This window comes from Haliotis rufescens, unplaced genomic scaffold, assembly GCF_023055435.1.
Source record: "Haliotis rufescens isolate VD_foot unplaced genomic scaffold, xgHalRufe1.0.p SCAF_11, whole genome shotgun sequence".
NCBI lineage: Eukaryota > Metazoa > Mollusca > Gastropoda > Lepetellida > Haliotidae > Haliotis > Haliotis rufescens.
In genome coordinates this window covers 32,305,814-32,319,911 of record NW_025963791.1, presented here as the reverse complement: position 1 = coordinate 32,319,911, position 14,098 = coordinate 32,305,814, and the positions used below count along the sequence as shown (strand labels likewise).

At 40.3% G+C, this 14,098-nt stretch overlaps 1 protein-coding gene across 1 annotated transcript in view; it reads left to right on the top strand.

Annotated features, from left to right (window-relative positions):
• The window catches only part of LOC124132477, a 55,719-nt gene that overhangs the window by 6,429 nt on the left and 35,192 nt on the right, over positions 1-14,098 (top strand). Inside the window, exons 2-11 of the mRNA XM_048392949.1 lie at positions 7,276-7,325; positions 7,961-8,009; positions 8,491-8,683; positions 9,457-9,712; positions 11,072-11,196; positions 11,444-11,567; positions 11,969-12,154; positions 12,736-12,855; positions 12,990-13,120; positions 13,713-13,753. Of these exons, the coding sequence (XP_048248906.1) occupies positions 7,276-7,325; positions 7,961-8,009; positions 8,491-8,683; positions 9,457-9,712; positions 11,072-11,196; positions 11,444-11,567; positions 11,969-12,154; positions 12,736-12,855; positions 12,990-13,120; positions 13,713-13,753 (1,275 nt within the window). The remainder of the gene's footprint in view (positions 1-7,275; positions 7,326-7,960; positions 8,010-8,490; positions 8,684-9,456; positions 9,713-11,071; positions 11,197-11,443; positions 11,568-11,968; positions 12,155-12,735; positions 12,856-12,989; positions 13,121-13,712; positions 13,754-14,098) is intronic.

The following is a 14,098-nucleotide window of genomic DNA, read 5'->3' as shown; positions in this document are numbered from 1 at the left end:
CTGTACTACGCAGTAATTCACTGTCCTGTACTGTACTACGCTGTAATGCACTGTCCTGTACTGTACTTCACTGTAATTGACTGTCCTGTACTGTACTACGCTGTAATGCACTGTCCTGTACTGTACTACGCTGTAATGCCCTGTCCTGTACTGTACTATATTGTAATTGACTGTCCTGTACTGTACTACGCAGTAATGCCCTGTCCTGTACTGTACTTCATTGTAATTGACTGTCCTGTACTGTACTACGCTGTAATGCACTGTCCTGTACTGTACAACGCAGTAATTGACTGTCCTGTACTGTACTTCACTGTAATTGACTGTCCTGTACTGTACTGTACTACGGTGTAATGCACTGTCCTGTTCTGTACTACGCTGTAATGCACTGTCCTGTACTGTACTGTACTACACTGTAATGCACTGTCCTGTACTGTACTGTACTACACTGTAATGCACTGTCATGTACTGTACTTCACTGCAATTGACTGTCCTGTACTGTACTACGGTGTTATGCACTGTCCTGTAGTGTACTACGCTGTAATGCACTGTCCTGTACTGTACTACGGTGTAATGCCCTGTCCTGTAGTGTACTACGCTGTAATGCACTGTCCTGTACTGTACTACGCTGTAATGCACTGTCCTGTACTGTACTACGGTGTAATGCACTGTCCTGTACTGTACTACACTGTAATTGACTGTCCTGTACTTCACTGTAATTGACTGTACTGTACTGTACTACGCTGTAATGCACTGTCCTGTACTGTACTTCATTGTAATTGACTGTCCTGTACTGTACTTCATTGTAATTGACTGTCCTGTACTGTACTACGGTGTAATGCACTGTCCTGTACTGTACTTCACTGTCATTAACTTCCTGTACTGTACTACACTGTAATTGACTGTCCTATACTGTACTACGCTGTAATGCACTGTCCTGTACTGTACTTCACTGTAATTGACTGTCCTGTACTTACTTCAGTAGACACTTACTATGGCTAGGACAACGTGGTCACAGCGGCAGTGGACTGGGATAAAATCTCTGAGTGCGAGAGGGTCACATATCGTGTCATCTGGATGAATGTATCTCATGTTAGGTAACATTACAGACCGCAGTGGTGTACTTATTTCTGTAATCAGGGGGCGGTGGGGTAGACTAATGGATGAAGCGTTCGCTCGTCACGCCGAAGACCCGGGTTCGATTCCCGACATGGGTACAATGTGTGAAGCTCATTTCTGGTGTCCAACGCCATGATATTGCTGGAATATTGCTAAAAGCGGCGTAAAACAATACTCACTCACCCACTGTAATCATAAATTGTGAAGTGGTTTTAACGTTAGGGAGCAAGTGTGTGGTATATGCGGATATATGTGCATTGCGCACGTCCCAATACATTTCACATTGTGCATGTTGTTATGAAAAGACGTTTAAGTTAAATATGTAACAGCTGTGCAAAACCAGTGACAAATTACCTGGAACAACACGGCAGTTCTTCTGTTCATAATGAGCCCTTTAGGCAACCTCTACTTGCACCTTGACAATGTTATTTATCAAGAAAAGCTCTCAACGTCACAACAACTGACAGACTCTTAATTATTATGCATTCTTAGAATATTGCCATTAAGGGGTGCATTATTGTTGCACAGATGCTTTCATCAAAAGGGTGAGCACGTTAAGATGACAGCACAAGCGCAACACCCAATTTAAAACGACAAACTGGGGGCCTCCGTGGTCTCGTGGATAAAACGTCTGCCCTGAGGGAGGACATTTTGTGCTTCGATTCCCTACCGCGTCATACCAAAAGACGTTAAAATAGGGTACTTGTTGTTACTCTTCCTGGTGCTCGGCAGTAAGGGGATAAAACAAGGAGTTGGTGACTCTAAGTCAGTCGTGTCTGAATAGGGTATCCATTTTAAAGTGCGACATGGTATCTCAGTGGGCTAGGAATATAAAACCGGCATTAATCCCGATTAGTACAAGCGGCCACACACACAGACTCGCAGAAACGCACATACACGTTCATGCACGTCGCAAATTTAAGTGCAATAATTTTGAACGCGAACATAAACCCCATTTCACCTCCTCTCACCTCAACGACAAACTATTGTTTCGCCAGTTAACATGACCAATCCACTGCACGCCAAATATACACATGTTCTCTGTCTCTTAATCGCTAATACAATGTCCCAATACTGTTTCTGTCATGTTTTCAGAATAAATAACAAAACGTCTCTTGCAATATGACAATATTACTGTGTTGTACAAACAGAGGTCATTGCTGGTCGGCGAGCAACAATATCCTTGCAGTAAAGAAGGTAATTCATTGCGACGTCACGTGCAAACGCCTGCTCAGTTCATGCCCCGGGTCCAAGGAACATGCATCAGAAACGTGTTACCTGACCGCATTAACAAGGGCTCAACATGTGTTGGCAGGATATTCTAAAGAAAGCGGTGAAAAGTCTTTGAAAAGCAATACCATTTGGAAACTGGTTCGACTTTAATGTGCACATGATTTATTTATTTCGGCACAATCATTGACCCCCTTCTGGAAAATCTACCTGACATCTTTTTGGCATGCACAGATTGCATGGACATACTCTTGAAAAATCCCAGTTGTCAGTTATGGTGCCAGATATATTGGACTACTTATATCAATCTGTCATTAAATAAAATGTCTTGTATCATTTATGATATCGTTTGTTTATGTGCTGTCCGCATTCTGGTAAATGTGCTTAGTAGTAATTATTTATATGAGGGGGTGAGAAAAAGCACCTTTAAGTTTTAAATGGGTGCACAACTCATGTGTCCTTTATTCTTCTAATCTGCGATTGAAGGCAATTATTTCCAGGATAATATGAATATAATTCAATTGGATGATGTACTGCTAGATATTGATTTATTTGAAGATGATGGAGTGATCTGTAGTGAACTTTGTTCATACATATGCATGATGTAAAAGCAACTTGGGAAATGAAAAGAAACATGATTATAAATCATTCATACAATTAATTAGGATTGATGTTTTGTCATCGCTTTTGGAATTGACATAAAACACATGCTTCACATTGTTAACACAATGTGTCTTCATATAAGAAATTGTGAAACATGTATGTCCCTCCTTCAAAATCCAGTCAGGTATCATAAAAAAATTAGCAACAAATTTCACAGTGCACGATTTGACGAGAGAATTACCGTAATACAAACATTATTCCTTTTCAGATGACTGTTTAATTAATTAGACCGCCTCCGTGGTCAAGTGGTAGAGCGTTCGCCCGGAGAGCGGAAGGTCCAGGGTTCGATCCCGGGCCGCGTCATACAAAAAGACGTTAAAAGATTGTACTTGTTGTTACCCTGTCTGGCGCTCGGCATTAAGGGGCTAAAACAAGGACTGGTCGGCTCGGAGTCAGTATACTGTGTCTGAGTGGGGTATTCATGTTAAACTGCGGCATGGTATCTCAGTGAGCTAGCACTATAAATCGGCATCAGTCCGGACTAGTACAAGCAGCCACACACACACATACACGTGCATGCACGTCGCTATATAAGTGCAATAATTTTGGACGCGACGTTAAACCCCATTTCACCTCACCTCACATCTCAGCCGGACAACTGTTATTTCACTGAGGACATACCATCAAATGAACGGTTTTGCGATAAACTGGCGATCCGTGTCTAGCTCATACACGTAGTTTCGTTTTATATTAATAAAAATCAACGTAGTTTATTAATACTTCCTTGATCTTCATGTGACAAACAACGAACTGCCGTATTGATTACAATAAATAAGGTAACCGTTGCATTAATCACGTATACGTAGTCACTAACATTGGCGATAGTCTGTAAATTCTGTGACCAACTGACAACACAGAATAGCCTTCATTAGGAGGTTATGGCCCTTAAGTCCTTATGTGTCTGTTTACTTCTTCTTTTTAAGAGATTTTCACGTTCTCCTAAAGCTATCGCTATATATCTTGCGTTTTATATTCTATTTATTTAGCTTTGATACCTTTCAAGACTGTTCAGTGATCTAATTTGGTGAGCGAAAAATTAATGTTTCCAATAAATGCCAGAATACACTTCAATGATATATTTCACGTGTTTTTGTTCAAATATTGTAAGAGGGTATTCGACGCACATACGTGCCAACCTGAGACGAGACTAGTTTAGAAGAGATGCAATAAAACTCCCAATCTGTTTTTATCACATAAAATGTCATTTTCATGAGAAAACTAAGAGTTAATGCCAACAAGTCAAATGTATAAAGCCACAACTTGCCCCTACCTAACCAGAGAAGGCGAGACTCGGGCGCACTGGCAGGTAAGACAAACCGATATGTTACTCCACAGTGTACCAACAAACGTTTTACTCTGACTTTTATATGTGTTTAAATACTGAGATTCAATGATACTGTGACATATACTTCAGAATTAGCTGGTGAATTCAACAAACTTTATTGACGAGGGCTGAGGAGGCTTTGCGAAATTGTAGCTTTGGTGGGTTTTTAATATTAGTTTAGAAGTGGACGGAGTTCTAAATATACATTATTTGGATCAGAAAAAGACTACTTAGACAGATATAGGCAAAAGAAGTTGCTCCAGATTTCCTTGTGTCAATCTACTGGCTTGGACCAGGAAACAGGAAGCAATATATAGGACAATTACCTTTCATTTCTATCGCAGTATTAGTGAATTAAAATCAGCTTGCATCACAACTGCTAGTACCAAGTTGTCCCACGCCCATTGTCCTCGGTTGAGTACCTCCCCAATCTGTTGTCTGACATTTGGAGAGTACCCGGGTTTGCTACCAGGAATACAGCCCTTCTGAAAATCTGGATAATGCAGCAGAAGGCTACAGTTATGGGAAGACTTCTCGGGAAGGTTCTGGCTGGGTTCGACTAGGCAGCGCTTCCTTGAAGAAGTCACATTCGTTGTGACTGGGCGGCGTGTAGAAGGGGGCAAGTGCCCTCATTAGATGATGAGCCTAACAAGCAAAACTGTGCCAGGATCACCAGAGCTGCATTAATAATGCGCCCTGTTCTTTTCACTAAATGAATGCTAATGGCATTACATGACTACATTACTATTGCTCAAGTCAGTGGATCAGTGTGTACTTGACTTACTTTCTCAGCTCTCTTGGCAGTATCCTTATTCATATTCACGATATTTAGTAAATATAGGAGAAAAACTGGTAAAACCAATAAAAGGTGCTTGATTCACATAAACGTGCATGGTTGTTCAATCAAAAAATATGCATATAATCACTGAAATGTAATGATCATTCCTCATTCTGCAACTGTTGTTCAGCTTTACTATATGTAGAAGCATAAAATAGTCACGTAACTTGAGAACCGACAACTCCATTAAGCAGACAACTTATATTGACTAAGGGTATAGTTAAAATAAAAATGTCAATAACAATAGTTACTCTAATCTAATAGTTCGATAAACACAGAGTAAAATTAAGATGATAACATTGCCAGCATTCTTTCTTAGGAATGTGTTGTATTCATATTAGGAATTGTTTTTATCGATATGAAGAGTTTATGTATTAAAACAATAACGGTGGTCAGGCACATTTTGATTATAACACTGTTAGAATTATTGAAATTGCAACATTTGTAAAATGAATGGGTTTTTTAATATGACTGCCAAAGATTTATCAGATTAGGGCTTCATGAGTTTAACAGAAATCATACATTCGTTTCGGCATGGTTTTATAATCAATTCCCAGGTTGTTTAAGAAAACATTCAGAGATCTGCAACCCCAAAAGGAACACATTCTATACATGTCGCAGCTTCTTCTTCAACCGAAAGGAAACATCTTGTCCAAATAATAGTTTAGCTCATGTTTAGTTTAATTAATTAAACATGTCCCCTACAAATCGAATTGAGAGCGTAAACCAATATTCACTCACATCCCCAAAACGATCTGTACAATTCTCGTACCTACTAACGTATGGCTATTATCAAATTATACGACGCGTTTTCTATTTCAAGTATAAGGCCATTTTATCAATGATTCGCCTGATACATTCGCTACGCTGTAGCTCTTATAGTCTTTCTTATAAATGCCACTTGAACACACACTCAAAAGGTGTTAGTATGAGGTAAACCATCCAGTGGGTTCATGATGACTAACTGAAGAATAATTACAGACATACCTTCATGCTCACATCCATAGTTCTGTCACATGGAGCTCATATGATTTCAAGAGTGCAACAAACATATTTCAGTTTTGTATAACCTATGTATTTCAGACACCTCCGCCATTTACATTTCAATGTTTATTTGATAATCCGAAATGAATCTTGCAGCCTCCAAGGAGACTCAGTTGATATGCGTCTCTTACTATTATGGCGTCTGATAATATTGAGGTCCGTCAGCACCGAACTGGTGATCGTGCTTGGAGGTACAATCGAGCTTGCTCTTTCTTCGAAGATTTCAAAGAGCATCCGTAGTCTAGTAATTAAAGAATTGACTTGTCACGCCAAAGACCCGGGTTCGATTCCCCACATGGGTTCAATGTGTGAAGCCCGTTTCTGGTGTTCCCCGCGATGATATTGCTGGAATATTGCCAAAAGCGGCGCGAAACCATACTCACTTACTTGAAGAGCTTCTTGCGACTTTTGTTCAGTTTCAAAAGGTTTTATGGTGGACATTTCTATATTTGACGCATTTAGGGACACGAAGGATGTCCGACGCAATACCCTATTTTGACTTGTGCCATATTATTGCTTTCGCATGTGTCTGTGACCGATGCCAACGGTTGGGCAGGATACGCTCATCTTTTCTCGAACACCTGGTATCAACACGTTTTGATAGCGATTCATGGACACATGTTCATGATATGCTCGGAGTCGTGCTTTTGGCAGAAACAGTTCTTATGAATATTGAAAGGTTTTTGTCGCTTTAATTTACGCGTCTTAGACCCGCATCTCTTCGGTCCTGGCACACCATGATATAACTGACATCAGAGCTCCCCTGTACCAAATCGACTCATTCACCAAACTACTACTAATACAGTAAACTAAGATTATAACGAGCTCAAAGGGACCAATGTTTTGTTCGTTATAACCGGAGTTCGTTATAAGCGTTTAAACTTAAGCATACCGTAAATAGCCGGACTAAAAACAACAGTTCGTTATATCCGTCACTTCGTTTTCAGCGTGGTTGTTATAAACGTAGTTTACTGTATCAATTGATACCGTGTATACATTCCTTTGAGTCACATGTACACATGGATTAGCACAATGATTAGTGCATTTTGTTTATTTTCAGTTAGCAAACGCACACCCAAACCGGCTTCACTGGATCGTAACCCAACAACCGTGAGTATTTATTGGCAACTTCCTATTTACATCAAATTAATATAATAGGCTTCCAGAAAGTCTTTAAATTATATTGAATGGAATACAGTATACTACGGTTATAACGAACTCAAAGGGACTACTAGTTTTAGTTCGTTATAACCGTAATTCGTTAAACGCATATATACAGCAAATAGTCGGGACTAAAAAGTTAGTTCGTTATAAGCGTGTTCGTTATAACCGTAGTTTACTGTATTGGCAGTGGTGTGGAAGATGAATAGTTTGTTTTGTGCAAAATATCCAAACGTAAAACATTTTGTGTTAACAGTGACAATGAATACATTGTTTGATGGTGCTCAGTAAATAAATAGTGTGTTGCATAAGTTTCGAAACAAATGACTTATTCGCAAAAACACCCCCTACAAATCAAATAGATATTCCCTTAATCTAACAACATGAAAAAAACGATTTTGTTGCATATGGAATATTTTATTGCTGTTCTGATCTCTTTTCTAAGCGAGCATAGCCTCATTGTATATCTATTTCACAGACAATATAATCACATGTTAAAATGACTAGATACCTTCAAAATTCTTAAATCAATACGCAACCAAACAAAAGTTCATTGTTAACAGAATCCTTAAATCGTTTTTCAGATGATAGCGTTAGTATTTGTGCTGACCTGTTTGGCTGCTTCGACATACGGTGAGTTTAAATCATTTAAACAGAATAGCAAACAGAATACAAAAAAAGCCCCACAACAGTTCTCATAATTCTAAAATGTACCATATAAAATGTTTATGGTATTATTTCATTGTTTAGCTCCAGATTTTATGTTAATACATGCAGTATGTTTTGTCGGTGAATTCTTTGCTCCTATGTAAAATGCAAAAACAAAATGGCGGGTACTACCGGTGGGGCTCCTCATGCTTACCCTTTCGCGAACACCTGGTGTCATCACTGGCTGTTGGTGGTCCACTCATATAGTTTACTGCTATTTTGCCCTTTGCGCCAATTAGAATCAGTTTCGGGGGATACTCAAGACTGGTCGTCCTCTTGTACTGACGAACATGAGGACATTGCATGAAGGACACTGCAACTTTCAAAGTTTCCCTTTCCAAATACAGTTAAAATGGTGATTGCTTGATTAATAATTGTGTAATATTTCACATGAACTATATTTTAGCTTCTACATGTCAACGAGTGGTGTGCTATTACACCAACTGGTCCCAGTATCGCCCTGAGCCCTTCAAATTCTTCCCGGAAAACATCGACCCTCGACTGTGCACCCACATCAACTATGCCTTCGCTAAGATGAACGGAAATCAGCTGGCCGCCTTCGAATGGAACGACATGTCAGAGACATGGGCCAAGGGGATGTGAGTGGACATTATGGAATTTGCTGTTATCATAACGTACAGCAAATTCATCAACTTGAAACCATGTTGGAACGTATACGTACGAAAGTTTCCCTCCCCATTATCGACTAAAAGGCAGAATCAAATCCAGCATTTATAATGGGAAGGTCACGTTAGTGTTATCAACTGCATACATAAACAGATCAAACTTCGTTCAACATGAAGTTTGACAGAAGCCCCACACGATATCCTAACAAAAAATTAACCTATGTGTCGTCGTTTAGGCTGGAAGTAGCTTTCCTAAAATCTCATTTCATTACGCTATTTTTCTATGGTTGTGCACTGTTTGGTACATTATGTTTGAAGATATCTGATTTTGGCTTTGGAAAAAAAAATTCTTGATTGGGCCGTTTGAGGAAATCGTGATAACAGGGTACCAACGCTGGGTGAACTAAATGCCTAAGATTTATTTTGAGTTAATTGCTGAAAACGTGATTATTAATAATTCCTATTGTCGGGTCAGTAACTATCTTAGAATGGCATTCCGCCCATCGCAAAAACCTTCCAAAGAGGTAATGTTGACTTAATAAAATGTTGATAAATCCACTGTAGTTTTATATTAGGTATATTCAACCAAATCATCCTCACCCGGAAGAATGCAGTGTGCCAGAGACTGAAATGGTTACATGTAATGTGCGTGGGTCAGTGCGTAAATTCCCCGAAATCTATGAACGCTGATGCAGGATGACCACATGTGTACACATTTCTCCCAGCAACTAGAGTTTCCTTTCCAGGTATGAGAGAACGAAAGACCACGTCAAAGCCCAAAACCCAAATGCCAAAATCCTGCTCTCTGTTGGTGGGTGGAACATGGGATCGGAGCCCTTCACCGCAATGGTAGCGACAGCGGCAGGAAGGCAGGAATTTGCAACCACCTCTGTCACCTTCCTCCGTGAACAAGGCTTTGATGGTCTGGACCTTGACTGGGAGTATCCAGCTAACCGAGGTAGTCCACCAGAAGACAAACAGAACTACATCGAGTGGCTGAAGGTAAGCTCTGGCCTATTGAATATAATAGTATATATGACCGCCTCCGTGGTCTAGTGGTAGAGCGTCCGCCCGGAGAGCGGAAGGTCCGGGGTTCGATCCCCGGCCGCGTCATTCCAAAAGACGTTAAAAGATGGTACTTGTTGTTTCCCTGTCTGGCGCTCGGCATTAAGGGGCTAAAACAAGGACTGGTCGGCTCGGAGTCAGTATACTGTGTCTGAGTGGGGTATTCATGTTAAACTGCGGCATTGTATCTCAGTGAGCTAGCACTATAAATCGGCATCAGTCCGGACTAGTACAAGCAGCCACACAAACACACACACGTACATGCACGTCGCTATATAAGTGCAATAATCTTGGACGCGACGTTAAACGCCATTTCACCTCACCTCACCTAATAGTATATATAGTTTGTGTATTGTGAATTGTATAAAGACAAAAGTCACAATGAGGCTAAAATATTGCCGACGCGATATTTAATTTTAAATAAATTTAATTTTTTTAACGAGCCATATCTTGTTGGTGTGTTTATGGATCATCATTTTACAATCAGTACATTTATAGTTAAGGACAAACCATGACACTGTTTTACATAATAAAGATCTTCTAAATAAGAGAATGGACACTGTGTTCCGTTTGGATTTATTTTTAGTTTCATCATATTGAATGTAGCTGGCATGTTTCGTTTGTTGTTATGAAGCGTCACATGACTGTTTTGTTGAAGACAAGGCGTCAAATAGCGCATCATAAGATCTCACATTATTTTGTAATGATATGGCACATTGTTTCGTCTGGTTTTAGATGATCGTGTCGTCAAATGCATTATTCAACATATCATGAGTGAGTGAGTTGGGTTTAACGCCGCTTTTAACAGTATTCCAGTTATATTGTGGCGTGTCAGCGTAATTTGGGAGGAAAGGTCGAAGTGATGCAGGTCTCAGACGTTTACCACTTCGCTGAAACCCACGAGCACGGCCGGTATGGTGTCGACAAATCTTGAAACATAATCGGGGCGAACCGGGATTCGAACCCACAATCATAGGTTTATGGCGTGCTCGGTCTTGATTGATTATGGTTACTATACAATGTATGAACATTGTTTCATATGGTCTTACGTGATTGGGTTGTTACATGAAAAGAACGTGTTTCCCGAGGAATAATTTGATTGCGTGGTTATAATCAAGGTACCTGACAGCATGTTTCGCGAGGACTCATTTGATTGTGTTGTTATTTGCAATGTACCTACCCTCCGTGATATTGCTGGAATATTGCAAAAAGCGGCGTAAAACCATACTCACTCACTCACTGCAATGTACCTGACGGCATGCTTCGTGAGGTCTAGTTTATTGTATTGTTATGTAGGTACTGGACGCCGTGTACCGTGACGAAGCAACTACAACTGGAAATGAGAGGCTGCTCCTAACTGCTGCCGTTGCTGCCGGGAAGACCACCATCGACACCGGCTACGACGTTCCAGCAGCGGCAACGTACGCTTTGACAAAGTTTTTAATACACTTTGAAAACAGCTCTCTCCGTGTTAATCAACAATATGGCTTGTGTTGTTTGGGTTTCTCTGTAAAAGCCAATCAATCCGGCGTCGTTCTATTCTTTGTTAAGCAATTGATAATCACATTGTCAATCAGTGCATACCTACTGACCAGTGTATTTTATCCAGGTGCTTATGCCACTTAATGGTGCAGCTTTCCGCACTAAACCATGACGTTTCCTCACCAGATACCTCGATTTCATCAACATCATGACGTATGACCTGCATGGTAGCTGGGACAACACTACTGGACATAACAGCCCCTTGTATGCCGACCCATCAGAGACCGGGGACCAGGTCTTCCTTAATGTCGTATGTTTTCGCGCAACAATACCTTTTTCACCGTCATCCTTTTTCACCATGACACTATACTTCTGGTAGTATAGCTTATTACGTGGCGTACAGACATACCGTTTCGGTATATTCATGGCCAAACTGGATTTATAATGTGTCGTCTGTTAAACATGAAATTATATGTAGTCACCATAGATTCGAAAAGCAAATAATTTTTAATATCAAGATACACTCAAAGTAAAATAAAGCAAAAAAATAAAACTCTCATTCAATGATTCTCATGCATCTAAAACAATAGCAAGAAGAGGCACGTTTGAGGATGGAGTAAGTATATACTCCGGGACGTTTTGTTCCCCATAACAATAAATTAGACGTTGTCAAGCCTGAACAACCCTGAAGCCTCCTGAACTATATCCTAGGATTGGGCAGCACGGTACTGGGAGTCTCTCGGCCTTCCCAAGGAGAAGCTCGTGCTTGGCCTCCCTACTTACGGAAGGACGTTCACCTTGGAGTCAGCCACTCAGACCAGCCTTGGCGATAGCGTCTCCGGGGGAGGCTCTGCAGGACAATACACCAGAGAGGGCGGTTTCCTTTCCTACTATGAGGTAGATAAAGATCCTGTACCGTGTGAGGAATTGTTATTGTCAGCAATATTAAAACAGATCTCTGTGATGTTTGTAACGCCAAGGCGAAGCTCGTCAGAGTGTCACAAACCGGAATTGTTAATATCCTTACTGGGATTAACTAGATGAACGTTTTATTATATAATGTATCTGCCCTCATAAAACTAGATCTTCATCACCAAAGTAGTCTTAAAGTTATGCATTTGTACAAGGGTCGTGGTACATGGTGACAGAACGGATTTGAATATATCAGCAAATAACATAAACGTCATATGTATTAAATAAGACAGACTTAGATAAACTGTGCGGATGTTTGTATGGGACCAATCATTGGAAATTCGGGGGGATGGGGGAGGCTTGGGAACCTTTAGAAAAGAAAATTGTTCCAAACAAATTATAGCGTTCGGCTCCCCCTTAACCAGTAGAACATGACGTGTTTTGTAGCTGTGAACGAAGATGTATCCCGCCTCAAACAAACATCCCAGGCCCCCTCCAGAACATTACCTGACGATTCCTGAGCATTGGTGAAAACAACGTGTAATTATGCCTGTGATTGTTTTTAGATCTGTGCAATGATCAACTCCGGGACACCAGTACATAGAATCACCTCCCAGAGAGTACCCTACATTGTCTCCGGAACCCAATGGATTGGATACGATGACGAACAGAGTCTGAGGGAAAAGGTAATATAACCCAGGCCTAGGGCAACTAATGGTGGTTTTGAAAATGTTAATTCTTTTCTAGACCTTCCTCGAGATAAACAATAACCAAGTACTCGTGATTAATGTTTAAAACATAAAACCACCTTTCGTTTCAGGTGCAGTACACCTTGACCAACGGTTATGGCGGAGTGATGGTCTGGGCTCTGGACCTTGATGACTTCTCAAATGCCTGCGGTTATGGCGTCTACCCACTGATGAACGCGATCGTCAATGAATGCGGCGGAATGTAAGAATCCTATTTATAAAAACAACATATTACTTTAAATGTAAACCACTCACCCCACATAGCTGCGCTAATGTTGCGTTGAGCAAAATTCACTCTCACTCCAATATTGATGTAATAAAAGCGACAATAATCCTTTCCATAATCATAAATAATCTCTGCTGAAAGCTAAGTCTATAGTACGATTCCGACTATATCACAAGCATGTGTTTATGAATCACTATCAAATGGTGGTCATCCAAGTGTTCGTGAAAAGCTGAGCGTATCCTGCCAAAAGTGGCAAACTTCTTCTGAGACCTGCATCTCTTTGGGTATTGCTCCAACATTACCAAAGACACCGTGATATAACTGAAATGTGCCTTTAAACACAACACAATCACTCTTGTTGGAATAAACCGTGGGTGGTGATAGCGTCAAATAGTCAACCACGTCTATAACGAATATTCAAGGGACCAACTCAATCAGTTCGTAATATCCGAAGTTTGATTATCCACATGCATATTAACATTAGTCTTGGGGATTAGAGCATTGTTCGTTGTAACGGACTATTCTCTGTTTGCGTCCTACCATAACCAGAGTCGAATGTTTCTTGCAGTCCTGTTCCTGCGGTCGTCCCTACTGAAGCCCCCGCCGCCAGTAAGTTGTAACAAGACCAATTGTATAGATCTCATTTGTCATAAATGGTTATATTACATAGATGTATTTATCTCATCATTTCTATAAAATAATTTCATCACAGCTCCAAGTAGAACATTTATTCATATGAATTTAAACAACTCTATGAAAAAGATTTCTAACTTACCTTGATATTAATATGTTACTTTTTGACTGTCTTTTGTTTATGTAGACCCTTAAGGGACCCGCTTAAACTTTTCAAACGTTTCTCGCTTATTCTTATTCTACATTTCCTGCTAATAGTGTCTTGTACTATCTATATCTACCACCTTGCTATACTGTTGGTGCAAAAAACATCTGTCCATA